This window comes from Oncorhynchus clarkii, chromosome 17, assembly GCF_045791955.1.
Source record: "Oncorhynchus clarkii lewisi isolate Uvic-CL-2024 chromosome 17, UVic_Ocla_1.0, whole genome shotgun sequence".
NCBI classification, from domain to species: domain Eukaryota; kingdom Metazoa; phylum Chordata; class Actinopteri; order Salmoniformes; family Salmonidae; genus Oncorhynchus; species Oncorhynchus clarkii.
In genome coordinates this window covers 18,445,719-18,466,655 of record NC_092163.1, presented here as the reverse complement: position 1 = coordinate 18,466,655, position 20,937 = coordinate 18,445,719, and the positions used below count along the sequence as shown (strand labels likewise).

General features: G+C 42.5%; 3 protein-coding genes across 4 annotated transcripts in view; 1 reads left to right on the top strand and 2 right to left on the bottom strand.

Annotated features, from left to right (window-relative positions):
* The window catches only part of LOC139370435 (integrin alpha-X-like), a 24,689-nt gene extending 14,058 nt beyond the window's left edge, over positions 1 to 10,631 (top strand). The window contains exons 17-32 of one of the 2 annotated variants that reach the window (XR_011627136.1): positions 849 to 1,015; positions 1,219 to 1,341; positions 1,489 to 1,559; positions 1,677 to 1,818; positions 5,056 to 5,154; positions 6,559 to 6,638; positions 6,849 to 6,926; positions 7,032 to 7,110; positions 7,347 to 7,454; positions 7,557 to 7,598; positions 7,720 to 7,845; positions 8,875 to 8,988; positions 9,091 to 9,117; positions 9,218 to 9,322; positions 9,419 to 9,848; positions 10,380 to 10,631. Coding sequence is in view for 1 of the 2 variants with exons in the window: in XM_071109910.1 (XP_070966011.1) it covers positions 849 to 1,015; positions 1,219 to 1,341; positions 1,489 to 1,559; positions 1,677 to 1,818; positions 5,056 to 5,154; positions 6,559 to 6,638; positions 6,849 to 6,926; positions 7,032 to 7,110; positions 7,347 to 7,454; positions 7,557 to 7,598; positions 7,720 to 7,845; positions 8,875 to 8,988; positions 9,091 to 9,117; positions 9,218 to 9,322; positions 9,419 to 9,472 (1,415 nt within the window). In the remaining variant the exon portion in view is untranslated. Of the gene's footprint in view, positions 1 to 848; positions 1,016 to 1,218; positions 1,342 to 1,488; positions 1,560 to 1,676; positions 1,819 to 5,055; positions 5,155 to 6,558; positions 6,639 to 6,848; positions 6,927 to 7,031; positions 7,111 to 7,346; positions 7,455 to 7,556; positions 7,599 to 7,719; positions 7,846 to 8,874; positions 8,989 to 9,090; positions 9,118 to 9,217; positions 9,323 to 9,418 lie in introns of both variants that reach the window. The other variant, XM_071109910.1, reaches the window with a different exon arrangement.
* On the bottom strand, positions 10,130 to 19,287 carry LOC139370436 (zinc finger CCCH domain-containing protein 6-like). The gene is made up of 8 exons (XM_071109911.1): positions 19,272 to 19,287; positions 18,947 to 19,063; positions 18,653 to 18,767; positions 18,301 to 18,410; positions 18,057 to 18,196; positions 16,198 to 17,531; positions 15,998 to 16,099; positions 10,130 to 12,907 (listed from the first exon to the last, which is right to left on the bottom strand). The coding sequence occupies exons 2-8, from the start codon at positions 19,031 to 19,033 to the stop codon at positions 12,240 to 12,242; spliced, it is 2,556 nt and encodes an 851-aa protein (XP_070966012.1). The 5' UTR covers positions 19,034 to 19,063; positions 19,272 to 19,287; the 3' UTR covers positions 10,130 to 12,239.
* Positions 19,215 to 20,937, bottom strand: LOC139370437 (uncharacterized). The gene is made up of 4 exons (XM_071109912.1): positions 20,588 to 20,937; positions 20,312 to 20,435; positions 19,663 to 19,858; positions 19,215 to 19,569 (listed from the first exon to the last, which is right to left on the bottom strand). Exons 1-4 carry the CDS (start codon positions 20,659 to 20,661, stop codon positions 19,268 to 19,270), a joined length of 696 nt encoding a protein of 231 aa, XP_070966013.1. The 5' UTR covers positions 20,662 to 20,937; the 3' UTR covers positions 19,215 to 19,267.

The window sequence follows — 20,937 nt, the reverse complement described above, 5'->3', positions numbered from 1 at the left end:
TGATGGCTTTGTGCTTTCCAACATAAATTGAGTGATTTGAGACTACATACACTACATGACCAAAAGTATGTGGACAGCTGCTCATCGAACATCTCCTTCCAAAATCATGGGCATTAATTAAGTTGGTCCTCCATTTGCTGCTATAGCCTCCACTCTTCTGCGAAGGCTTTCCACTAGATATTGGAACATTGCTGCGGGGACTTGCTTCCATTCAGCCACGAGCATTGGTGAGGATGGGCATTGATGGGCGATTAGACCTGGCTTGCAGTCGGCATTCTAATTCATCCCAAAGGTGTTCAATGGTGTTGAGGTCAGGGTTCTGTGCCTGCCAGTCAAGTTCTTCCACACCGATCCACACCGATCTCAACAAACCATTTGTCATGCTGAAACAGGAAGCACAGATTTGTCTAGAATGTAATTGTATGCTGTAGTGTTAAGATTTTCTGGCACTGGAACTAAGGGCCCTAGCCTGAACCATGAAAAACAGCCCTAAAGCATTGTTCCTCCTACACCAAACTTTACAGTTGGCACTATGCATTCAGGCCGGTAGCGTTCTCCTGGCATCCTGGCAAACTTTACACCACTCCAGCCGATGCTTGACATTGCGCTTGGTGATCTTAGGCTTGTGTCTGGCTGCTCGGCCATGGAAACCCATTTTATGAAGCTCCCAACGAACAGTTCTTGTGCTGACGTTGCTTCAAGAGGCAGTTTGGAACTCTGTAGTTTGGAACTCTTGACTCCATCTCTGCTTTCTACTTCAATGCTGTCCCATCAGCAGGCAACCATGAGGTTCTGAACTTCTCTCCCTGATAAGGAGGCCATTTAAGATTTATTGTGTACTTTTCCAGGGGCGCTGAGTGCAGGGATGAACGTCTCCTACACGCTGGATGTGGATCCAGTGAGACAGAGGAGCCGAGCCTTTTTCAATGACACGAACAAAGGGGCCAGAAGTCTTCTCTCTACTGTGGAGCTGAGAAAGGAGCGGACCTGCTTCAACCACTCAGTCTACATGACAGTAGGATCAATGAGAAACTGTAGCTATGCAACAATACAACAGCCATAATGTCTCTCGTAAGGAGGGGATTTAATGAGTAACATTAACTTGTTAGGTTGTGGAATTCTTATTGAATTGTTATTGTCTTATTCAGTGATGAAAAGAATGAGGGTTGTTCAGGACTATGTATAGAGAAATGAATGCCACATTTTCTTTTCTTCCAGCAATGCGTGATTGACACATTATCGGCCATAATCATCCAACTTAATTTTTCTCAATCTCAAAGCCAACAAGAGGGTTGTACTGCCATTCTGAATACTGACAGTCCTGCAAAGGCCGTGGTTGAGGTACGAGGATACGTTCTGGGTCTGACTAAAACCTGTTCACTTACAATGATCAACAGTACTAGCATTGACTGTGGACTGAGTATTGTAATTTAGCCAAAGACCTGTGAAAACAGGTCATCTAAACACATTGTCTTGAATTCATCATAGGTGCCCTTTGAAAAGAACTGCAAAGAAAATGAAACCTGTTTGGCAGAGCTTGAGGTGGACTTCAACTTCATGTAAGTGTCTGATAAACAGAGGCCACATAAAGGAACTTGTTTGTAACTATAATGATTACTGACTGCTCATCAAAAAAAGCATGTTTTCTGACTGTACGGTCTTGTCTCTCTTATCAGCACATCAACTTTATTAGTGGTGGACCAGAGTTACTTTAATGTGACTATAAGACTGTCCAATCACGGGGATGACTCCTATAACACCAGTCTAACCCTCCTCTACCCTCCTGGCCTCTCATTCTCCACGATGCATCTTCTGAAGGTAATACCCCTCCATCTATTGTGTATTTCATTCTGATGTTTTCTTCTTGCTCTCGTCTAAACCAGTGTTATTCAAACCTGGAGACCCAAAACATGTTCAGCCAATCAAGGGTTAGATGATTAGTTTAATCAGGGGTGTTCCTCCTGGGCTTGAACAAAAGCTTTCCTTGCTCATCTTGTGGGTCTGCAGAACCAGGATAGAAGAACGTTGATTCAAACATCAGTTTGCCGCCAAACATTTAAATGTTCCCTACATGTGCTAATTATTTATAAAATATTAAAAGGTGCACTATGCAGAAATCACTCCACCCTTTCCTGGTTACTAAAATTGTAATAGTTAGCTTAAGTTTGTGACAAAACAAGCAAGTATAGTGTAGAGAATCATTGTACCATCTAAACAGCTGTGAAATATATTTTCCAAAACAATATTGTATTTTCAGCTGTTTGAAGCTGGTGTACAAAACCGAAAGTAAGACACAAAAACAAAACGTAACTGGAAGCAGTTTTAGGTTCCTTACAGAGTAAAAAGTAATATGGACGACTAGAAAAACCATAAACCAAGTTAATTCACCCACAAATCAGCCGGGCTAGACAATCTGGACCCTTTCTTTCTAAAATGATCTGCCGAAATTGTGCCACCCCTATTACTAGCCTGTTCAACCTCTCTTTCGTGTCATCTGAGATTCCCAAAGATTGGAAAGCAGCTGCGGTCATCCCTCTCTTCAAAGGGGGGGACACTCTTGACCCAAACTGCTACAGACCTAAATCTATCCTACCCTGCCTTTCTAAGGTCTTCGAAAGCCAAGTCAACAAACAGATTACCGACCATTTTGAATCTCACCATACCTTCTCTGCTATGCAATCTGGTTTCAGAGCTGGTCATGGGTGCACCTCAGCCACGCTCAAGGTCCTAAACGATATGTTAACCGCCATCGATAAGAAACATTACTGTGCAGCCGTATTCATTGATCTGGCCAAGGCTTTCGACTCTGTCAATCACCACATCCTCATCGGCAGACTCGACAGCCTTGGTTTCTCAAATGATTGCCTCGCCTGGTTCACCAACTACCTCTCTGATAGAGTTCAGTGTGTCAAATCAGAGGGTCTGCTGTCCGGACCTCTGGCAGTCTCTATGGGGGTGCCACAGGGTTCAATTCTTGGACCGACTCTCTTCTCTGTATACATCAATGATGTCGCTCTTGCTGCTGGTGAGTCTCTGATCCACCTCTACGCAGACGACACCATTCTGTATACTTCTGGCCCTTCTTTGGACACTGTGTTAACAACCCTCCAGGCAAGCTTCAATACCATACAACTCTCCTTCCGTGGCCTCCAATTGCTCTTAAATACAAGTAAAACTAAATGCATGCTCTTCAACTGATCGCTGCCTGCACCTGCCTGCCTGTCCAACATCACTACTCTGGACGGCTCTGACTTAGAATACGTGGACAACTACAAATACCTAGGTGTCTGGTTGACTGTAAACTCTCCTTCCAGACCCACATCAAACATCTCCAATCCGAAGTTAAATCTAGAATTGGCTTCCTATTTCGCAACAAAGCATCCTTCACTCATGCTGCCAAACATACCCTTGTAAAACTGACCATCCTACCAATCCTCGACTTTGGCGATGTTATTTACAAAATAGCCTCCAATACCCTACTCAACAAATTGGATGCAGTCTATCACAGTGCAATCCGTTTTGTCACCAAAGCCCCATATACTACCCACCATTGCGACCTGTACGCTCTCGTTGGCTGGCCCTCGCTTCATACTCATCGCCAAACCCACTGGCTCATGTCATCTACAAGACCCTGCTAGGTAAAGTCCCCCCTTATCTCAACTCGCTGGTCACCATAGCATCACCCACCTGTAGCAGGCGCTCCAGCAGGTATATCTCTCTGGTCACCCCTAAAACCAATTCTTTCTTTGGCCGCCTCTCCTTCCAGTTTTCCACTGCCAATGACTGGAACGAACTACAAAAATCTCTGAAACTGGAAACACTTATCTCCCTCACTAGCTTTAAGCACCAACTGTCAGAGCAGCTAACAGATGACTGCACCTGTACATAGCCCACCTATAATTTAGCCCAAACAACTACCTCTTTCCCTACTGTATTTATTTATTTTGCTCCTTTGCACCCCATTATTTTTATTTCTACTTTGCACATTCTTCCACTGCAAATGTACCATTCCAGTGTTTTACTTGCTATATTGTATTTACTTTGCCACCATGGCCTTTTTTTGCCTTTACCTCCCTTATCTCACCTCATTTGCTCACATCGTATATAGACTTGTTTCTACTGTATTATTGACTGTATGTTTGTTTTACTCCATGTGTAACTCTGTGTTGTTGTATGTGTCGAACTGCTTTGCTTTATCTTGGCCAGATCGCAATTGTAAATGAGAACTTGTTCTCAACTTGCCTACCTGGTTAAATAAAGGTGAAATAAAATAAAAATAAATAAACCCACTGGGTCATACAGCTGCAAAGACAAGGTATGATTACACAATCATATATATATATATATATATATATATATATATATATATATATATATATAACTTCCTACTAGCCAGGGTCAACCCCTTTTACATCTCTGTTGCTAGGCAGGAATTGGTTCCTCTCATTGGTGTAGTCATGGCCCTGCCTGATGCTCAAACCTTTGTGGGCATGGAAGTGTTTGTGTGTGCGATAGGACTGTAGTAGGAGGGTCGCTGTGGTTGGCCCCTTTGGCCCCCCTCTTCCTTAGTTCTGCAGCTGGCCTGCCCTATCAGGAACTGAAGCTAGACTGTTGCTTTTGCTTCTCTCTGTAGGAACATTGATATTCAATAATATCTTTGAACAGAATATTACATTTATGCACTCCCCCTTGTCTCACTCAGTAACTTTCCATACACCAAATTCCTGTAGAGTGTATGGAGAGTAATCAATATGTTCTCGTATGGTAAAATGAAAAGGTATATTTGAAGCTTGAATCCAACAGAAATAGCGGACATTGAACAGATCTACCCCTTCTCAGACTTGCTTTCAATGAGAATGACAGATCTATAACTCCATTTGTATGTGAATTTGGTCGGGTCGCCCAAAAACGTACATATAGCGATTTATGCGTAGTGGATCTTTAAGTGTTGAATTGATTAGTTCCGTAAATTGGTTCATTTTTAACATGCATACTTGTTTATTTTAGACTGTCAGTGATTATTTACACACCTGACATATTGTCTGTATTCCATAGTCTACAAGGAGAACGGTGTTCAGCTGTGGTGGTCTGGAAGGTGAAATGGACAGAACTACATGCAGTGTCAGCATACCTGTCTACCGTAGTAAAACTACCGTGAGTGATTACTTAGATATACCAGTAAATAATGCTCAACTGTGAATACACTGGTAAAGCTTTAAAATGTGCTTAAATGATAAAGACTCAGAGCTAAAAGCAGTAACTCAATGTCTTATTGAGTGACAGCTTTGATTTGAGTGATACAGTGCCTTCAGAAAGTATTCAGACCCCTTGACGCTTTGCACATTGTTGTTGTTACAGCCTGAATTTAAAATAGATTAAATTGAGTGTTTTTGTTTATCACTGGCCTACACACAATACCCCATAATGTCAGTGGAATTATGTTTGACATTTTTACAAATACATTTTTTTAAATGAAAAGCTGAAATGTCTTGACTCAGTTGAACCCCTTTGTTATGGCAAGCTTAAATAAATTCAGAAATATATATTTTTTTTTTATCCTACTTTGGGTTGTAGTCATACACCTCCCCCGATTCCCCTTTTCCTTGGTTTCATCTCAGTGGGCATCGAGATCATACTGGCTGTACGTTATCAAGGTCTCTGCACTACCAGTGTTTGGTGCACTCCACAGTATCTAAACTCAGAACAGCGATTACTCACCACAAACTGGAAGAACCTTTTTCCTTTAAAGAGTCCGACGTGAAGGATATACTGCTTTCCCGGGAACAGGCCCAAATCCCTGTCATTTGCGTGAAGAGACCGAGAAAAAGCATAGTAGTGACTGCATCATGTTATGGGTATATATGTAATCGTTAAGAACTGTGGAGTTTTTCAGGATAAAGAAATAAAATGTAGCTAAGTACAGGAAAAGTCCTAGAGGAAAACATGGTTCAGTCTGTTTTCCACCAGACACAGAGATGAATTCACCTGTCAGCAGGACAATAACCTAAAACACAAGGCCAAATCTACACTGGAGTTGCTTACCAAGAAGACAGTGAATGTTCCTGAGTGAGTTACCGTTTTGACTTAAATCTACGTGAAAATCTATGGCAAGACCTGAGAGTGGTTTTCTACTAATGATCAACAACAAATTTGACAGAGCTTGAAGAATTATTTTAATAAATGGGCAAATGTTTCACAATCCAGGTGCGGAAAGCTCTTAGAGACTTACCCAGAAAGACCCACGGAAGTAGTCACTGCTAAAGGTGCTTTTACAAACTATTGACTCAAGGTTGTGAATACTTGTGTAAATGAGCTCTCTAGTTCATTTTCAATAAATTTGCAAAAATAAACCTAAAATCATGTTTTTACTATGCCATGTAGATTTTGAGCTTTTTTTATTGAATTCATTTTGAATTCAGGCTGTAACAAAATTTGGAATAAGTCAACAGGTATGAATACTCTCTGAAGGCATGCCTTCCACTTCTTTTCTACTTCCACAGTTATGATCCAATTTCAAATCAAGTCTGACTTTGTCAACGATGCCATCTTCCTTTTCAGGCAGTGTTCACCAGTAAATTCCATATTTTGAATACATACAACTGGAACAACACAATGGAGATGACCGTCATCGGCCTGAGGTAGAAAATATGCTTCCACAATGTGAATTGTGTGAGAGAATCAGTCCAGTAAACACACATTTCCCCATGCAGTCAAAGTATTGAACATACATTGATTAAAACAAACTAGTTTTATACAACCTCAATACCTTCTTCTCAATTAGCTGAAGGACGTCATAGCATTCCATTAATGTACACAAAACATGCATTTACCTTTGCTTTTGTTTACAGCGACAATGGAAACTCAACCAATAGTTCCCTAACCCGGACCATCCCTGTTCAATTTGCAGTTGACCTGGTAGCAAAAGCGTAAGTCTTTACAAGCCTATACTTGACATTTTGTTTGAGAATGACTCCATCAAGTTAATTGAATAAAATCAAGGTGACTTATGTATCTTTTTGTTGTTGTTGAAGCCTTCCCCAAGACTCCACCACTTACATGAACTTTACTCTGGAGGACACATCACCTAAAAGACTGGTGAATGTATATGAGGTAAACAATCAGCTGCTATTGCTGTGACTGATCTTGAAATTGTGATTCACACGGTGTGGGTGTAATGTGCTAGATCTTTTTATACTAAAAAAAACAAATTTTAATGTCTCTGTCGCTCTAGCCTTGCTCATTTGGGAGTTAAGGTTTATGTTTTGTAACAAATGCCTTTGTATAAAATCTCTATACAAATGTTATTGTTAGTATCATTGAGTGATTAAATGTCCCACTGTTTACAGGTGCAGAACTTGGGATTTAAGTCTGTACCCATCACAGTCACATTCACTTTCCCAACTAAGCTTGAGCACAGATTTGAAATGAAGGACTACAAAATATCTGTCTTACAGGTAAAACTGTTCACATTTCCTACGAAAATGCTGATGTTTTAATGCCACAATTTCTTTCAATAGGAAACAGCCTAATACAAGTTTCCTTTCTTTTCTTTGAAGAACCACACTCAATGTGGAAAGGTTATCAATTCAACAACAGAGGTGAGAATTCAAATATGGCACTCACTCTTGACATTGTTGGTAACCGATCCAATCAAGTTACAACTCAGTATAGTAAATCATGTTACTGAAACACACATTTTGCTTCTGGCTGTGTTTACAGTACTGCTCTCCAGAAAAATACTGCAAGTCCATCGAGTGTGAAAGTTTCCTTTTGGAGAAGTTTTTGACAGTTACATTTGTGCTGTCTGGAAATGTTTCCTTCAAGGACCTCGATCAACATGCAAAGGTCTGTATTAAGACAACTTCAACAAATAATGGTAGAGAGTAACATGCTAATAATGAATGAGACTGAGACAGCAAACATCCCACTTTAAATCTTTGTCATATTTATTATTCTTTAGCACGCTACACTATTTAAGCTTGAAACGCCATTCAAACGTTTAAAGGTGCAGAGTGGACTTATTGATATATATAAAATTACTATTGAGCTTTTTGTCCTCCATCCACTTCCATGGGATTTATTCAACAGTCTAAAGGTTCCATTGTTAGACTCCCATGAATTCTATTATACAAATCAAGAGATACAGATGTCTTAATAACCGCATCAACTTCATCCATTAACTTCCCACTGTTGACTACGCCATGCAAGTAGCCTAGTGGTTTTTGAACTTTTGTAGGGTTTTTGACTGGTCTTCAATTTGGCAAAATCGTAGCGCAATAGTCTTCATCGCAAAAACGTCATAAAAGGCATCTGATTTTATGATATAAACTTGAAGCCCCTTGCAAAAGACCAGGAACATGGAAGTATGACGTGGGAATGTGTCACTTGCCTGGCTTACTAGCTGACAAATCAGCTATTTCCCCCAAAGTGTATGACATCTTGGTCTACTTATCTGCTTTTCAAATCTAAAATCAGAACAGATATCTATCTACCTATCAAATGATGCAGCTTTGTTAGTTACTGCATTGACTGCATACACTTTTACAAACAACTGACATTTTAACCATTTTCCGAGCATTTTATACCACAACTTCGACATTATTACATATGGGTCTACTACTTCTCTGCTATTTAAATCTGAAATCACACACCTGTTCTAATAAGCACTACTTTTAGTTTGAACTTTGACACATCTGCCGTTTTGACCACTTTCCCAACTAGTTAGACGAAGCTCGAAGTTTTTGTCTAACTTCTCTGCTATTTAAATCTGAAATCAGAACACTTCTTCTACTACCACAAAACGCTTTTAAAGAATTGAAGCAAGGAACACCATTTTATTTAATGTAGTTTGACTAACAATATCTCACTCTACAGAACTTGTCATTGCCAAAGAAATTCACTGGGGACAGAGAAACAGTCAATTTCATCAGTTTTGTCAAACTCGGCTATGACAAAAAACGATATGCCCAGACAGCGAGTGACCCAGGGGTAAGTTTCCTGTAAAAAACTTTTCTTCAACAAAGATACAAATATTTCTTGAGCAAAGATTGACAAAAGCATCAATTTTGTATATATTTCTTTGCTCATTAGGATAACTCAAGCTTCCACCAAACACAGGTAATTCCGTTTGTGGAATTAAACTGATTTACTGCATAAGAGTTGTTTTAAAATGCTTGTTTTATCGTAAAACGTGTGGTCTCAAAATGTATTCCTCCAGATTAATGTCCAGGCTGAGATCATCATTCATCCACAAAGAGAGCTGATACTAGGGACAGGAGTAGGACTCTTTCTCCTGATCATCATCACAATGGCCATGTATATGGTGAGTATCAATGATGCGACAGAACCTTTGCGTCTGCATTGTAAAGGAACAACCCTGTGTTGAACTGTTCAACATTGTTTTTCCCTTTCCACTCAGATGGGATGCTTCCAGAGAAAAAGCCCTGATTATGACGAGAATGAAGGGGAATAGAGTGAGCAAGATGACGCTGCTAAGGCTAACAATGTCTATGCTAATGCTTTGGAGAAGCAGCCAAAGCCCGAGAGTGGAGTCAAAACCTCTCCTTGTTGACATTGACAGTAAAAAAATGGCTTCCACGCTAGCAATGAGGGCCCAAAAGAGAAACAGGATGTGTCAGAGTCAGATGCAGGCTAAAGGAGTAGTAGTCTAAGCAAAAAAAGAGCGATTCAGACTTACCTTATGTTGCTTCCTTATGCACACTGAATACATGTAATTCAACCACCCAAAACCCTTCCACTTGTTGGCCAACAGATTTTCACACGGAGTTTTCATTCCATAGGGTTTTCACAACATGTATCTAATATTTAATGGATTGAACTACTGAATGGCAACTTTCAGGATTAATCAAACCATTATACTGAAAAGGGCATACATTCTCTAAGGGGCCTGACTCAGTTTTAGGAAACGTGTGCCTTTTCTACGCACTTCTCAGTAGTTGGTATACAGACTTTACTTATACAGGTATGCAATAGGCTTTGGAGGCCTGGTTTCCTTGGGCACACTTAATTTAATTAAACAGCTGAAAACCTTCCCACTTGCTGGCCAACAGATTTCCTTGTGGAGTGGTCATTCAATAGGGTTTTCAAAACATTTATCTTAAGCCATTCCTTTAAATACAGTATAGCTTTAATTAGAATTTGTCGACAGACTAGAATACATAGAGAACGTGTCCAGAATATATGGATCAATGAAAAATAGCCATCTAAATATGCATTTTCATCTCTATTTCAGTACCAACTGGTATATTTAGGGACATTTTTGGGTTATAAAAGTATGAATCAGAAAAAAAACTGCTTTAGAGCCTTTAGGCACAATATATATTGATGAATAAAAACAGTGGTTTGATTCATCCTGAAAGTTACCAAATTCAATCCATGAAATTTTGGAAGGTGTAAAAAAATACAAATAAAGTGTACAGTAAGTTGAATAGTCCTACCCTAATCATAGAGCTGTATGACAGTCCAGCCACCGTGCGCCAGGCTCCCAAATTATTGCACATGTTGGCTGGGTGGGGGTGGACGCCAACTTTTTGGTTATTTTTTCCGTCATAGTAAATAAAAATGTGTTAACTGACTTGCCTAGTTAAATAAAAGGTACAAATAAAAAAAAATTGTGCTGGATTTATTACTTGTGCTTTGAGATGATCAAAATGATCAATACTTTAGTTATGTGCCTTTTGTAATGTCTTCATGCTGGCAGCCCAGGTGCAATGTGTGAGATGGTGGAAATCAGATTAAAAAAAATAAGAGGTATTCATTCCCTTTGTAATTGAAAGCCTAAATTTGCTCTGGTGCAATACATTTCCTCAACAAGTCACAATGTGTTGGACTCCACCTGTGTAAGAAATGTATAGATCACCCACCTTAAATTAATCTGTAAGGATAAATACCCCTCTCTCTGTATGGTCCCACAGTATGATATAGACTTTCAAAAGAAAGAGCAAGTCAGAGATGTGATTATAGAGAAGCACAAATCTGGGGAAGGGTACACAATCATTTCAACGGTCACTGAAAGTCCCTTGAGCTCAGTGCAGTCCGAGAGGAAAAAATAAACTACCACGACACACCCTAGATTAGGCCCCCACTCTAAACTTAGCTGCCGGACAGGAAAGGCACTGAGGGAAGCTACTGCTCTGAATAATGTGACTCACAAATAAAAGTTCCCAATCAAATGCATCAAAATCCAAGGCTGTGAGACTTAAATGTGAAAAAGTGATGGGGCCATATCAATTAAAACATTCTAAAGTGCATACAATACAGCAACTCTGCTGGTTCAGCCTTAGAAGCCTAACGACCACCAGATGCATACGAGTTTTATTTTACCGGATGTCTATCCCGCATTTTCTGTTCCATACACGTGCTTTGCTTTTCAACTAGCGATTCGATGTCTGTGTGTACTTCCATTTGTACCGCTGCACGGTAAACCAACACAGGAGTTAAATATTGACCGCACGTGGTACACAGAACTCACCGCAGCCTAGTGCGGCTCCCCCAACATAGCATTGCTGACTGCTCCTTTAACAATTAGTGACTTCCGCCTGAATGCAAAGAGTTTGATGCATCTGGTGGACAGAAGGCATAAAGTACTTTTTCGCAGCACTGTACCTTACTATAAGAAAAGAGAAGCACTACATGCAGAGCAGAACTGGTGCATAATTAGTTTTAATAATTACATTTTCCACATGAGAATAAGAATCAGTTCAGGGTAATAACATTCCATTGTTCACTCATCAAATAAGAGGAAATGTAGTCGGCAGCAGTGGAGGAAGAGGGCAACGGTTAGTAATTGTTCCAATATGTTACTTTCTGATTTAATAAAAATGAAATGCCATTCGTTTTTATAACCTTAAATAATCAATAATGTACATTTTATTCTGTAAAAAAACATCAACATGCCTCATCTAAGAAAATCCCTAAACAATTCTCACCAAGACAGACTAGGCTGACAATTCATCAGTAACATTAGCTGTTGCTAAGTAATGATATCAATGGGAGGAACACATTTTATCAAATGGAGTTAAGGAGGGTTGTGTGCGCGCGCGTAATTGTTTTCTTGCATTTTACACAATCATTTTTGTAATGAATTGCTGTTCTGATCTGTTAGCAGGAAAATACACTAGAGCAAAAGCATTCATATGAAGGCCAAGTGTTTGTGTAAGTCTTGGTGTGTAGTCCATTGACCGACAGTGCATACAATATGAGCCATAGTCCAAATGCAGTTACTGTCTGAAGGGAGATGATGCGGGGTCAAAAGTCTTAAAAAGGTCTTTCAGTGTTTTTTTGTCACCCACGTTGTCACTTTTGCCCCTCATTTGTCCAGACAGTCGCTGTGGTTGTACATCAGTGTTACGTCGAGTGATCCGTACCATCGCTTGGATTGGAAGGTTGTGAACGCCGGGGGTATCCACCTGGACCCGACTCCTACCTGAATTCCTGGAGGGAATGAGATGCTCTCCTGCAGCCTCCTGAGAGTTGGAGTCCTGTGGGGAAGGCTGTGGCCTGAGTCCTGCAGGGCTGGACAGTCCAACAGCAGGACCTGATGTTCTCTCAGTAGAGGGGGAGGCCAGAGGGACAGACGGCTGGTGATTGAGTGAGGGGGGAGGAAGAGGGGCAAGGTCTTCAAAGGACCACACCACGTCCCGGGCCAAGGTGGACCGTGGTAGGGTGATATCAGCCTGGCAAGGGTCACCAAGTGGCACGTAAGGCACTAATGGTTCTAATGGAATCACCAACAGCTCATCCCTCAGAAGGCACTCCTCACGCTCACTCTCCGGCTCCTCACGCTCACTCTCCGGCTCCTCAACCACCTCCTGGCTCTGCCGCTGCTGTCCTGTGGAAGTAGATCCTCTGGTGATTTTGTCTTCACTGGAACACAAGCCATCGCCTCCTGAAAGGGGTCACAACAGATCTGACACACTTCCACGGTAACGGACACAATCCTGAATATATTTTGATACACACCAAGAGTAAAACAATTCTAAATATTTTAGCCAGAAGTAGGTGAGAGAAAATAAGTATAAAAAACATCACGTCTCATCCAAGATGGCGTAGCAGTCAGATGTCTTGTCATGTACATATATGTATATATACACGTATTATTTTTGTATATATTTTAAATATTTTTTTACCTCAATTTCAACATACTCTCCTGCAACCCACCTCACTTTAGAACCAGAACCCCCAACAGAAGCTAGCTAGCTAACTAGTTACTAGCTAGTAGTCAGTTAGCCACTGCTAGCGGTCATCAGCTAACCTCAGCCCGGTCAACTCCTGCCAGTCTGCACAGTGCGATTATTCTCTCCCACATCTCCGGATTCCTACTGCAAGCTCTGAACCTTTACACTGGATCATCGCAGCTAGCTAGCTGCTATCAGAGTGGCTACTCCTGGCTAACGTCTCTGTCCCGAAGCAAGCAACAGTTAGCATGGAGCCCCTCATCACTGTCAAACACTCGCTAAAACACTTCAGCGAGCAGGCCTTTCTAAATCAACCTGGCCCGGGTATCCTGGAAGGATATTGACCTCATTCCGTCAGTAGAGGATGCCTGGTTATTCTTTAAAAGTGCTTTCCTCACCATCTTAAATAAGCATGCCCCATTCAAAAAAATGTAGAACCAGGAACAGATATAGCCCTTGGCTCACTCCAGACCTGACTGCCCTTAACCAGCACAAAAACATCCTGTGGCGTACAGCATTAGCATTGAATAGCCCCCGCAATATGCAACTTTTCAGGGAAGTTAGGAACCAATATACACAGGCAGATAGGAAATCAAAGGCTAGCTTTTTCAAGCAAAAATTAGCATCCTGTAGCACAAACTCAAAAAGGTTCTGGGACACTAAAGTCCATGGCGAATAAGAGCACCTCCTCCCAGCTGCCCACTGCACTGAGGCTAGGAAACACTGTCACCACCGATAAATCCAAGATAATTGAGAATTTCAATAAGCATTTTTCTACAGCTGGCCATGCTTTCCACTTGGCTACCCCTACCCCAGTCAACAGCTCTGCACCTACCACAGCAACTTGCCCAAGCCTCCCCAATTTCTCCTTCACCCAAATCCAGATCTCTAAGAGCTGCAAAATCTGGACCCCTACAAATCAGCTGGGCTAGACAATCTGGACCCTCTCTTTCTAAAATTATCCACCGCAATTGCAACCCCTATTACTAGCCTGTTCAACCTATTTCGTATCGTCTGAGATCCCCAAAGATTGGAAAGCTGCCGCGGTCATCCCCCCTCTTCAAAGGGAAAGACACTCTAGATTCAAACTGTTACAGAGCTATATCTATCCTACCCTGCCTTTCTAAGGTCTTTGAAAGCAAAGTTAAACAGATCACAGACCATTTCAAATCCCACTGTACCTTACCGCTATGCAATCTGGTTTCAGAGCTGGTCGTGGGAGCACCTCAGCCACGCTCAAGGTCCTAAACGATATCATAACCGCCATCGATAAGAGACAATACTGTGCAGCCGTATTCATCGACCTGGCCAAGGCTTTGACTCTGTCAATCACCACATTCTTATCGGCAGACAACAGCCTTGGTTTCTCAAATGACTGCCTCGCCTGGTTCACCAACCACTTCTCAGATAGAGTTCAGTGTGTCAAATCGGAGGGCCTGTTGACCGGACCTCTTGCAGTCTATGGGGTGCCACAGGGTTCAATTCTTGGGCCGACTCGTCTCTGTATACATCAATGATGTCACTCTTGCTGCTGATGATTCTCTGATCCACCTCTACTCAGACGACACCATTCTGAACATTTCTGTCCCTTCTTTAGACACTGTGTTAACAAACCTCCAGATGAGCTTCATTGCCACACAACTCTCCTTCCGTGGGCGCCAACTGCTCTTAAAATGTAAGTAAAACTAAATGCATGCTCTTCAACCGATCGCTGCTCACACCTGCCCGCCCGTCTAGCATCACTACTCTAGACGGTTCTGACTTAGAATATGTGGACAACTACAAATAACTAGGTGTCTAGTTAGACTGTAAACTCTCCTTCCAGACTCACATTAAGCATCTCCAATCCAAAATTAAATCTAGAATCGGCCTCCTATTTCGCAACAAAGCATCCTTCACTCATGCTGCAAAACATACCCTCGTAAAACCGACTGTCCTACTGATCCTTGACTTCGGCGATGTCATTTACAAAACAGCCTCCTACACTCTACTCAGCAAATTGTATGCAGTCTATCACAGTGCCATCCGTTTTGTCACCAAAGCCCCATATACTACCCACCACTGCGACCTGTATGCTCTCATTGGCTGGCCCTCGCTTCATATTCGGTCGCCAAACCCACTGGCTTCAGGTCATCTACAAGTCTTTGCTAGGTAACGCCCCGCCTTATCTCAGCTCACTGGTCACCATAGCAGCACCCACCCGTAGCACGTGCTCCAGCAGGTATATTTCACTGGTCACCCCCAAAGCCAATTCCTCTTTTGGCCGCCTTTCCTTCCAGCTGCCAATGACTGGAACGAATTGCAAAAATCACTGAAGCTCGAGACCCATATCTCCTTCACTAACTTTAGGCATCAGCTGTCAGAGCAGCTTACAGATCATTACACCTGTACATAGCCCATTCAAGTACCTCATCCCCATATTGTTATTTTTTTGCTCCTTTGCACCCCAGTATCTCTGCTTGCACATTCATCATCTGCATATCTATCACTCCAGTGTTTAATTGCTGAATTGTAATTACGTCGCCACTACGGCCTATTTATTGCCTTACCTCCCTAATCTTAACTAATTTGCACACGCGGCATATAGTTTTCTACTGTGTTATTGACTGTACGTTTGTTTATCCCATGTGTAACTCAGTGTTGTTGTTTGTGTTGCACTTTGTTTTATCTTGGCCAGGTCGCAGTTGTAAATGAGAACTCTCAACTGGCCTACCTGGTTAAATAAAGGTGAAATAAAATAAAAAGCTATGCAAACTTACAATACAAATACACTACTTGTAGCATGATGTGTCCGACTGTACCTGGATCTTTGCAGCTGTTACTGATCGCCTGCTCCCCCTCATGGCGGCATGGGCTCAGACGTAGGAAGAGGGTCCTCAGAACAGAATGGGTTGTGGATGGCTCTGGAGGACAAGAAGTGGTGATGAAATGTCAGTAATATAGTTGCATTTCCCGCAAAAGGGACATTTAATGTATTGTATTGAGTAAAGCAGGCCCTTACCGGTGAGCCGTGTTGGGTCTTGTACCTCCGGTTTATGCTCGACTATTGGGGGATAAGGCCGGGTCTGTGTTGGAGGGTCAGGGAGGGTTGTCTGGCTGATGGGGCCTGCAAAGAGGCTAAGGAAGGGTTTTTCCATGGGCTTGTTAGAAGCTGGTGCCTTACAACCTGGGGAGTTTTGGGAGTGTGAGGGAGGGTCGAGAGTGGTCTGGCTGATGATTCCTGCAAAAAGGCTGCAGAAGGGGTTTTCCACAGGCTTCTCGGGCTCAAGCACAGCCGTAACATAATACGAAGCCGGCCTTTTACAGCCTGCAGGAGGCGCAGAATCTGAAGGACCAAATGTAGCGCTAGGGAAATCTGGTTGGGTCTGTGTGGGAGGTTGGGGAGATGTCTGGCTGATGGGGCCTGCAAAGAGGCTGCTGAAGGATGGTTTCAAAGGTTTAGGAGATCCAAACACAGCTTTAGCTGAGTAGTAAGCCAGCCTCTTATAGACTGAAGGAGGATCAGGGGGCCGAATGGAGTCTGGAGGATTTAATGTAGTGCTAGGACGATCTAGTTGGGTCTGTATATCAGGGTGGCGAGAGAACTGGGTGATGGGGCCTGCAACGAGGCTGCGGACGGGGTTATCCACAGGCTTGTGGGACTTTAGAACAGCCTTAACTGAATAAGAAGCTAGTCCCTTACATCCTGGGGTGTTGATGGGCGAATTAGCAGAGTTCTGTTTGAGAGGTGTAGTGGAGGTCTGGCTGATTGTCCCTGCAAAGAGACTGCAAAAGGGGTTTTTCACTGGCTTCTGGGCCGTAGAGAAAGTCTCAACTGAATAAGAAGCCTGCCTCTTATTCAGACGAGGATCAAACAAACTAATTGGGTCTGGAGAAACTAATGTAGTGCTGGGGGGATCTGATTGGATCTGTGTGGGGAGTGTGAAGGGATTTTCTTCAGGCTTCTGGAATCCAAGCACAGCTTCGACTGAATAAGGAACATTTCTCTTGCTGCATGTAGAGTTTAGGTGTGGATCACGAGGGTGGATAGAGTCTGGAGGAACTAATGTAGTTGTGGGGGGATCTGGTTGGGTCTGTGAGGTCTGGCTGATAGAGGCTGCAAAGAAGCTACGGAAGGGTTTATCTAGGGGCCTATGGGACCCAAGCACAGCCTCAACTGAATAAGAAACCGGTTCCTTAAAGCCAGAGTTTGGGGGAGGATCAGGAGACCAAACGGACGCTGTAGGAGGGGCAATTTCCTTCTCCACGACCTCAGCTGACACTTCCTTCTGATACACGGTGGTACTTTCCTCAGCATGTGGCTCAGAGGTGCATGAGCTGTTGTAAAAGTTTGGCCTGAAATCCAGACAAAATGTAGCCAATCAATAAAACACTAGTGAATAACGTTGATTTACTATCAAGTGTAAAATGTAACGCTCAACCACATACATACACTACTATTCTAATACACCACTGTGGTGCGGGGGGCTTACTATTCTAATACACCACTGTGGTGCGGGGGGCTTACTATTCTAATACACCACTGTGGTGCGGGGGGCTTACTATTCTAATACACCACTGTGGTGCGGGGGGCTTACTATTCTAATACACCACTGTGGTGCGGGGGGCTTACTATTCTAATACACCACTGTGGTGCGGGGGGCTTACTATGCTTACTATTCTAATACACTACTGTGGTGTGTAGGCTAGTAAAAGAAGGACAATACTCCTTCGTGGGAACATTTCTCAGGTTCCGATGAGGACTTAAGCTATTATAAGCTTAGGGTTACAATTAGGATTAAGGAAAATGAATGACAATACATTTTAGGTCCCCACAAGGACAGTAAAAGAAACATGTGCGCGTGCACTCGTATTCTTAACCTTAGGGGATTCAGGAATATGTCAATGACAGGCTTCGTCTCCTCAGCTGTCGCCGACTCCTTTGTGGCCACTGGCTCCTCCATGCTGATTGGCTTGTCGTTTTTAGCCAGTTCCTCAATGTCCTTGTCCCTCTTCAATGCCTGCATAGGAGACATAAGCCCTAGTTAGTAGATAATGGTAACAGGGAGCACCATGTCAGTTTGTGTAAGAGCAGGAGTGTCTCTCAGGGTAGACAGTTACTGACTGCCTCCAGTAGCTGTTTGGTTAGCTCAGTCAGGGGTTCATGGGAAAACCTGCACTGGTCTCCTTGGTAGCACTTCTCGTAAGTATGGAAGAACTTGCAGGGGAAACTCTGTGGGTACTTGGTTAAGGAAATAAAGACAAAACATCTGCAGCTACCCCTACGGCAGCCATTTTGTTATTAAGTTAGTATTTTGTGATCAAATTTGAAGTTTTTCACAAAATATAACAAGAGGTAGAAGGACAGATACACAAGGAAACAGTACTAAAAACAGAGTACAGTCATTTCCCCCCCTCACCCACCCAGTGGCAACCACTACATAAGGGACATTTAGAATAAGCTGAGAAAAGGATATTGTGCATGTATATGCAGCTCTCTCCTTTCGAACAGGATCCCTGGACGTAGAATTTACACACTTCGTTGATCGAGTAGTTGACATCCAGAGCATGTTCTAGCTGGCAGTCAACACCCTGCAAAACAAAATAAGTTGGGGTCTCTATAAAAAATGGTCAGGCCAGTGGCAGTATTTACTCTAAAATAAGTAAACTTAAACATACCTGACTATCATTTGAATATATTAGGTTTAGGTTCAATGACAATTGCCCATTAATATTGTTACAATTTCTAATCATAAAATACAGAAACCTGCCTTTATGCAGTTTCCCCTGATGAAATGTCGACAGATTAACCTTCCATCAATCTCCAAAGCATTCTGGTCTTTGAATTCCTTTGTCATGTTCTTCTTCCCATTTCCAGTCAAAGTTTCCTGTGAAAATGTACATTAGACTGAAATCACTGACTTGGGAACCTTAACTGTAACCGAGCACATCGTAAAGCTACAAATGACATTTCTATGGATATTGACAAGGAAATATGCATGATTTCATTTTTAATTACCAGTGTTAAACATGCATAATTTGGGAACTGTCGGCCACCTCTAAGTGACCGGTCAGTGCCTCGCTTTGACCAATCACCTCTTCTGAGAAAACCGCCCCTCGTCACAGCCCTGGCCTCTATTGCTCCACTCTCCGCCCCTGTTGGAACCACCTCCGCCCCTGTTGGAACCACCTCCGCCCCTGTTGGAGAAGTCTCTGGGCTGGTTAGTTCCGCGTCCACCCATTCCGGTAAAATCCCCAACCCTCCTGGCAGAGTTTCCCCCTCTGCCTCTGGCCTGCTTGTCAAGTCTCTGCTGCTGGGGCTCCCGTCGCTGTTTCTTCTGCTCCCGTCCTTTCTTCTCGTTTACACCTTGAACATCCTTGTTCTGATCAGGATCTGTGGAAAAAGTTAAATGAAATTAATATCCTACACAACTTTTAAAGTCTGAATGCATTGCTAATAGTAAAGGGTTAATCCATAAAAACCCACCCTTCTCTGTAGCATGACCTGGGGATGCACCCTCCTTGCGATCACTGTAGAAGTCCAGGTCTCTACGGAAGTCAAAGCCTGGTTGCTCGAAATCACACTTCACCACGTTGTAGTCTCGGGCCACAGAGTCAAAGTCTTTATAAGATTGTGATGGGCATTTATGGAGTTTACTTTTCTTGGCCTGACCACACTGCTCCTGCAGAAAAATACAAAAAGGGTAACGTTATAACACAAAATCAAAAGGAAAGGGGCAATACCAAATGGTAATGGTTTGTAGCCTATTTCTATACCAACTTTTTAATCTACAGTAGGGCTCGCCAACCACGTTCCTGGAGAGCTACCGTCCTGTAGGTTGTCACCTCATCCGTAATCTGGCGCAGCTCAATCTAATAATTATCTGGTTGATAAACTGAATCAGGTTGGTTACAACTGGGATAGGAGCGAAAACCTACAGGAGAGTATCGCTCCAGGAACAGGTTTGAAGAGGCCTGATCTACAGGTATGTGGTATGCAATTCGCCTAGTAGTACAAAGCACTGCACAAACGTAAGATAGGCATATGTTAGTTAGGCTTATGTCAATGTTTAGCAAAAAACTTCTCCATTCTGAATTTACCTATTCAGCATCTGTTTAGTACATGACACATTCACCTGTTGGTCCCCTTTTTTCCTCTTCCTGGGGCCACTCTGCTGACACCTTTGCGATGGCCACTTTCTGGACTGGACGTTCACCTCCAGTTCAACTGGTTCCAGTTGCCTTTCATCCCTTTGAAATCTGAGAAAAAATTGGATACAATCAATTCTCACAGTTGGCTATGTACTCCAATTCAAAGCTGAAACACATGACTATGTTAGCTAGTTACATTAATCCAGCAAAGTATAAGAGAGACAGTAGAAATAATGACTACTTGTATTATAGTAGTTTACCTCTCTCTCGGCTCACAAGGCGCCGTGTCAAATTCTTTGTTTGGAAGACTTGAAAAAAGGCTGGTGAATGCCATGTTGCTGACATACACTGTTGTGTCGGGTAGGCCTACTCGTCTCCTCAAAATAAAAATGAGTGGTTATTCATTCATGACCACTACAAAATGTGTCTAGGTCATGGTTATATACTGCATTTGCTAGCTTGCTAACGTGCACCTGCACCCCTCTATCTTGACGCTCTCTCACTTCACTTGCAAACGGTTCGTCTTGTTAGATGAGCGAACAGCACAAACATGTTTCCATGACAAGTACTCCCAAAATATAATTTCGATTACGAAGCCAGTGCTATCACC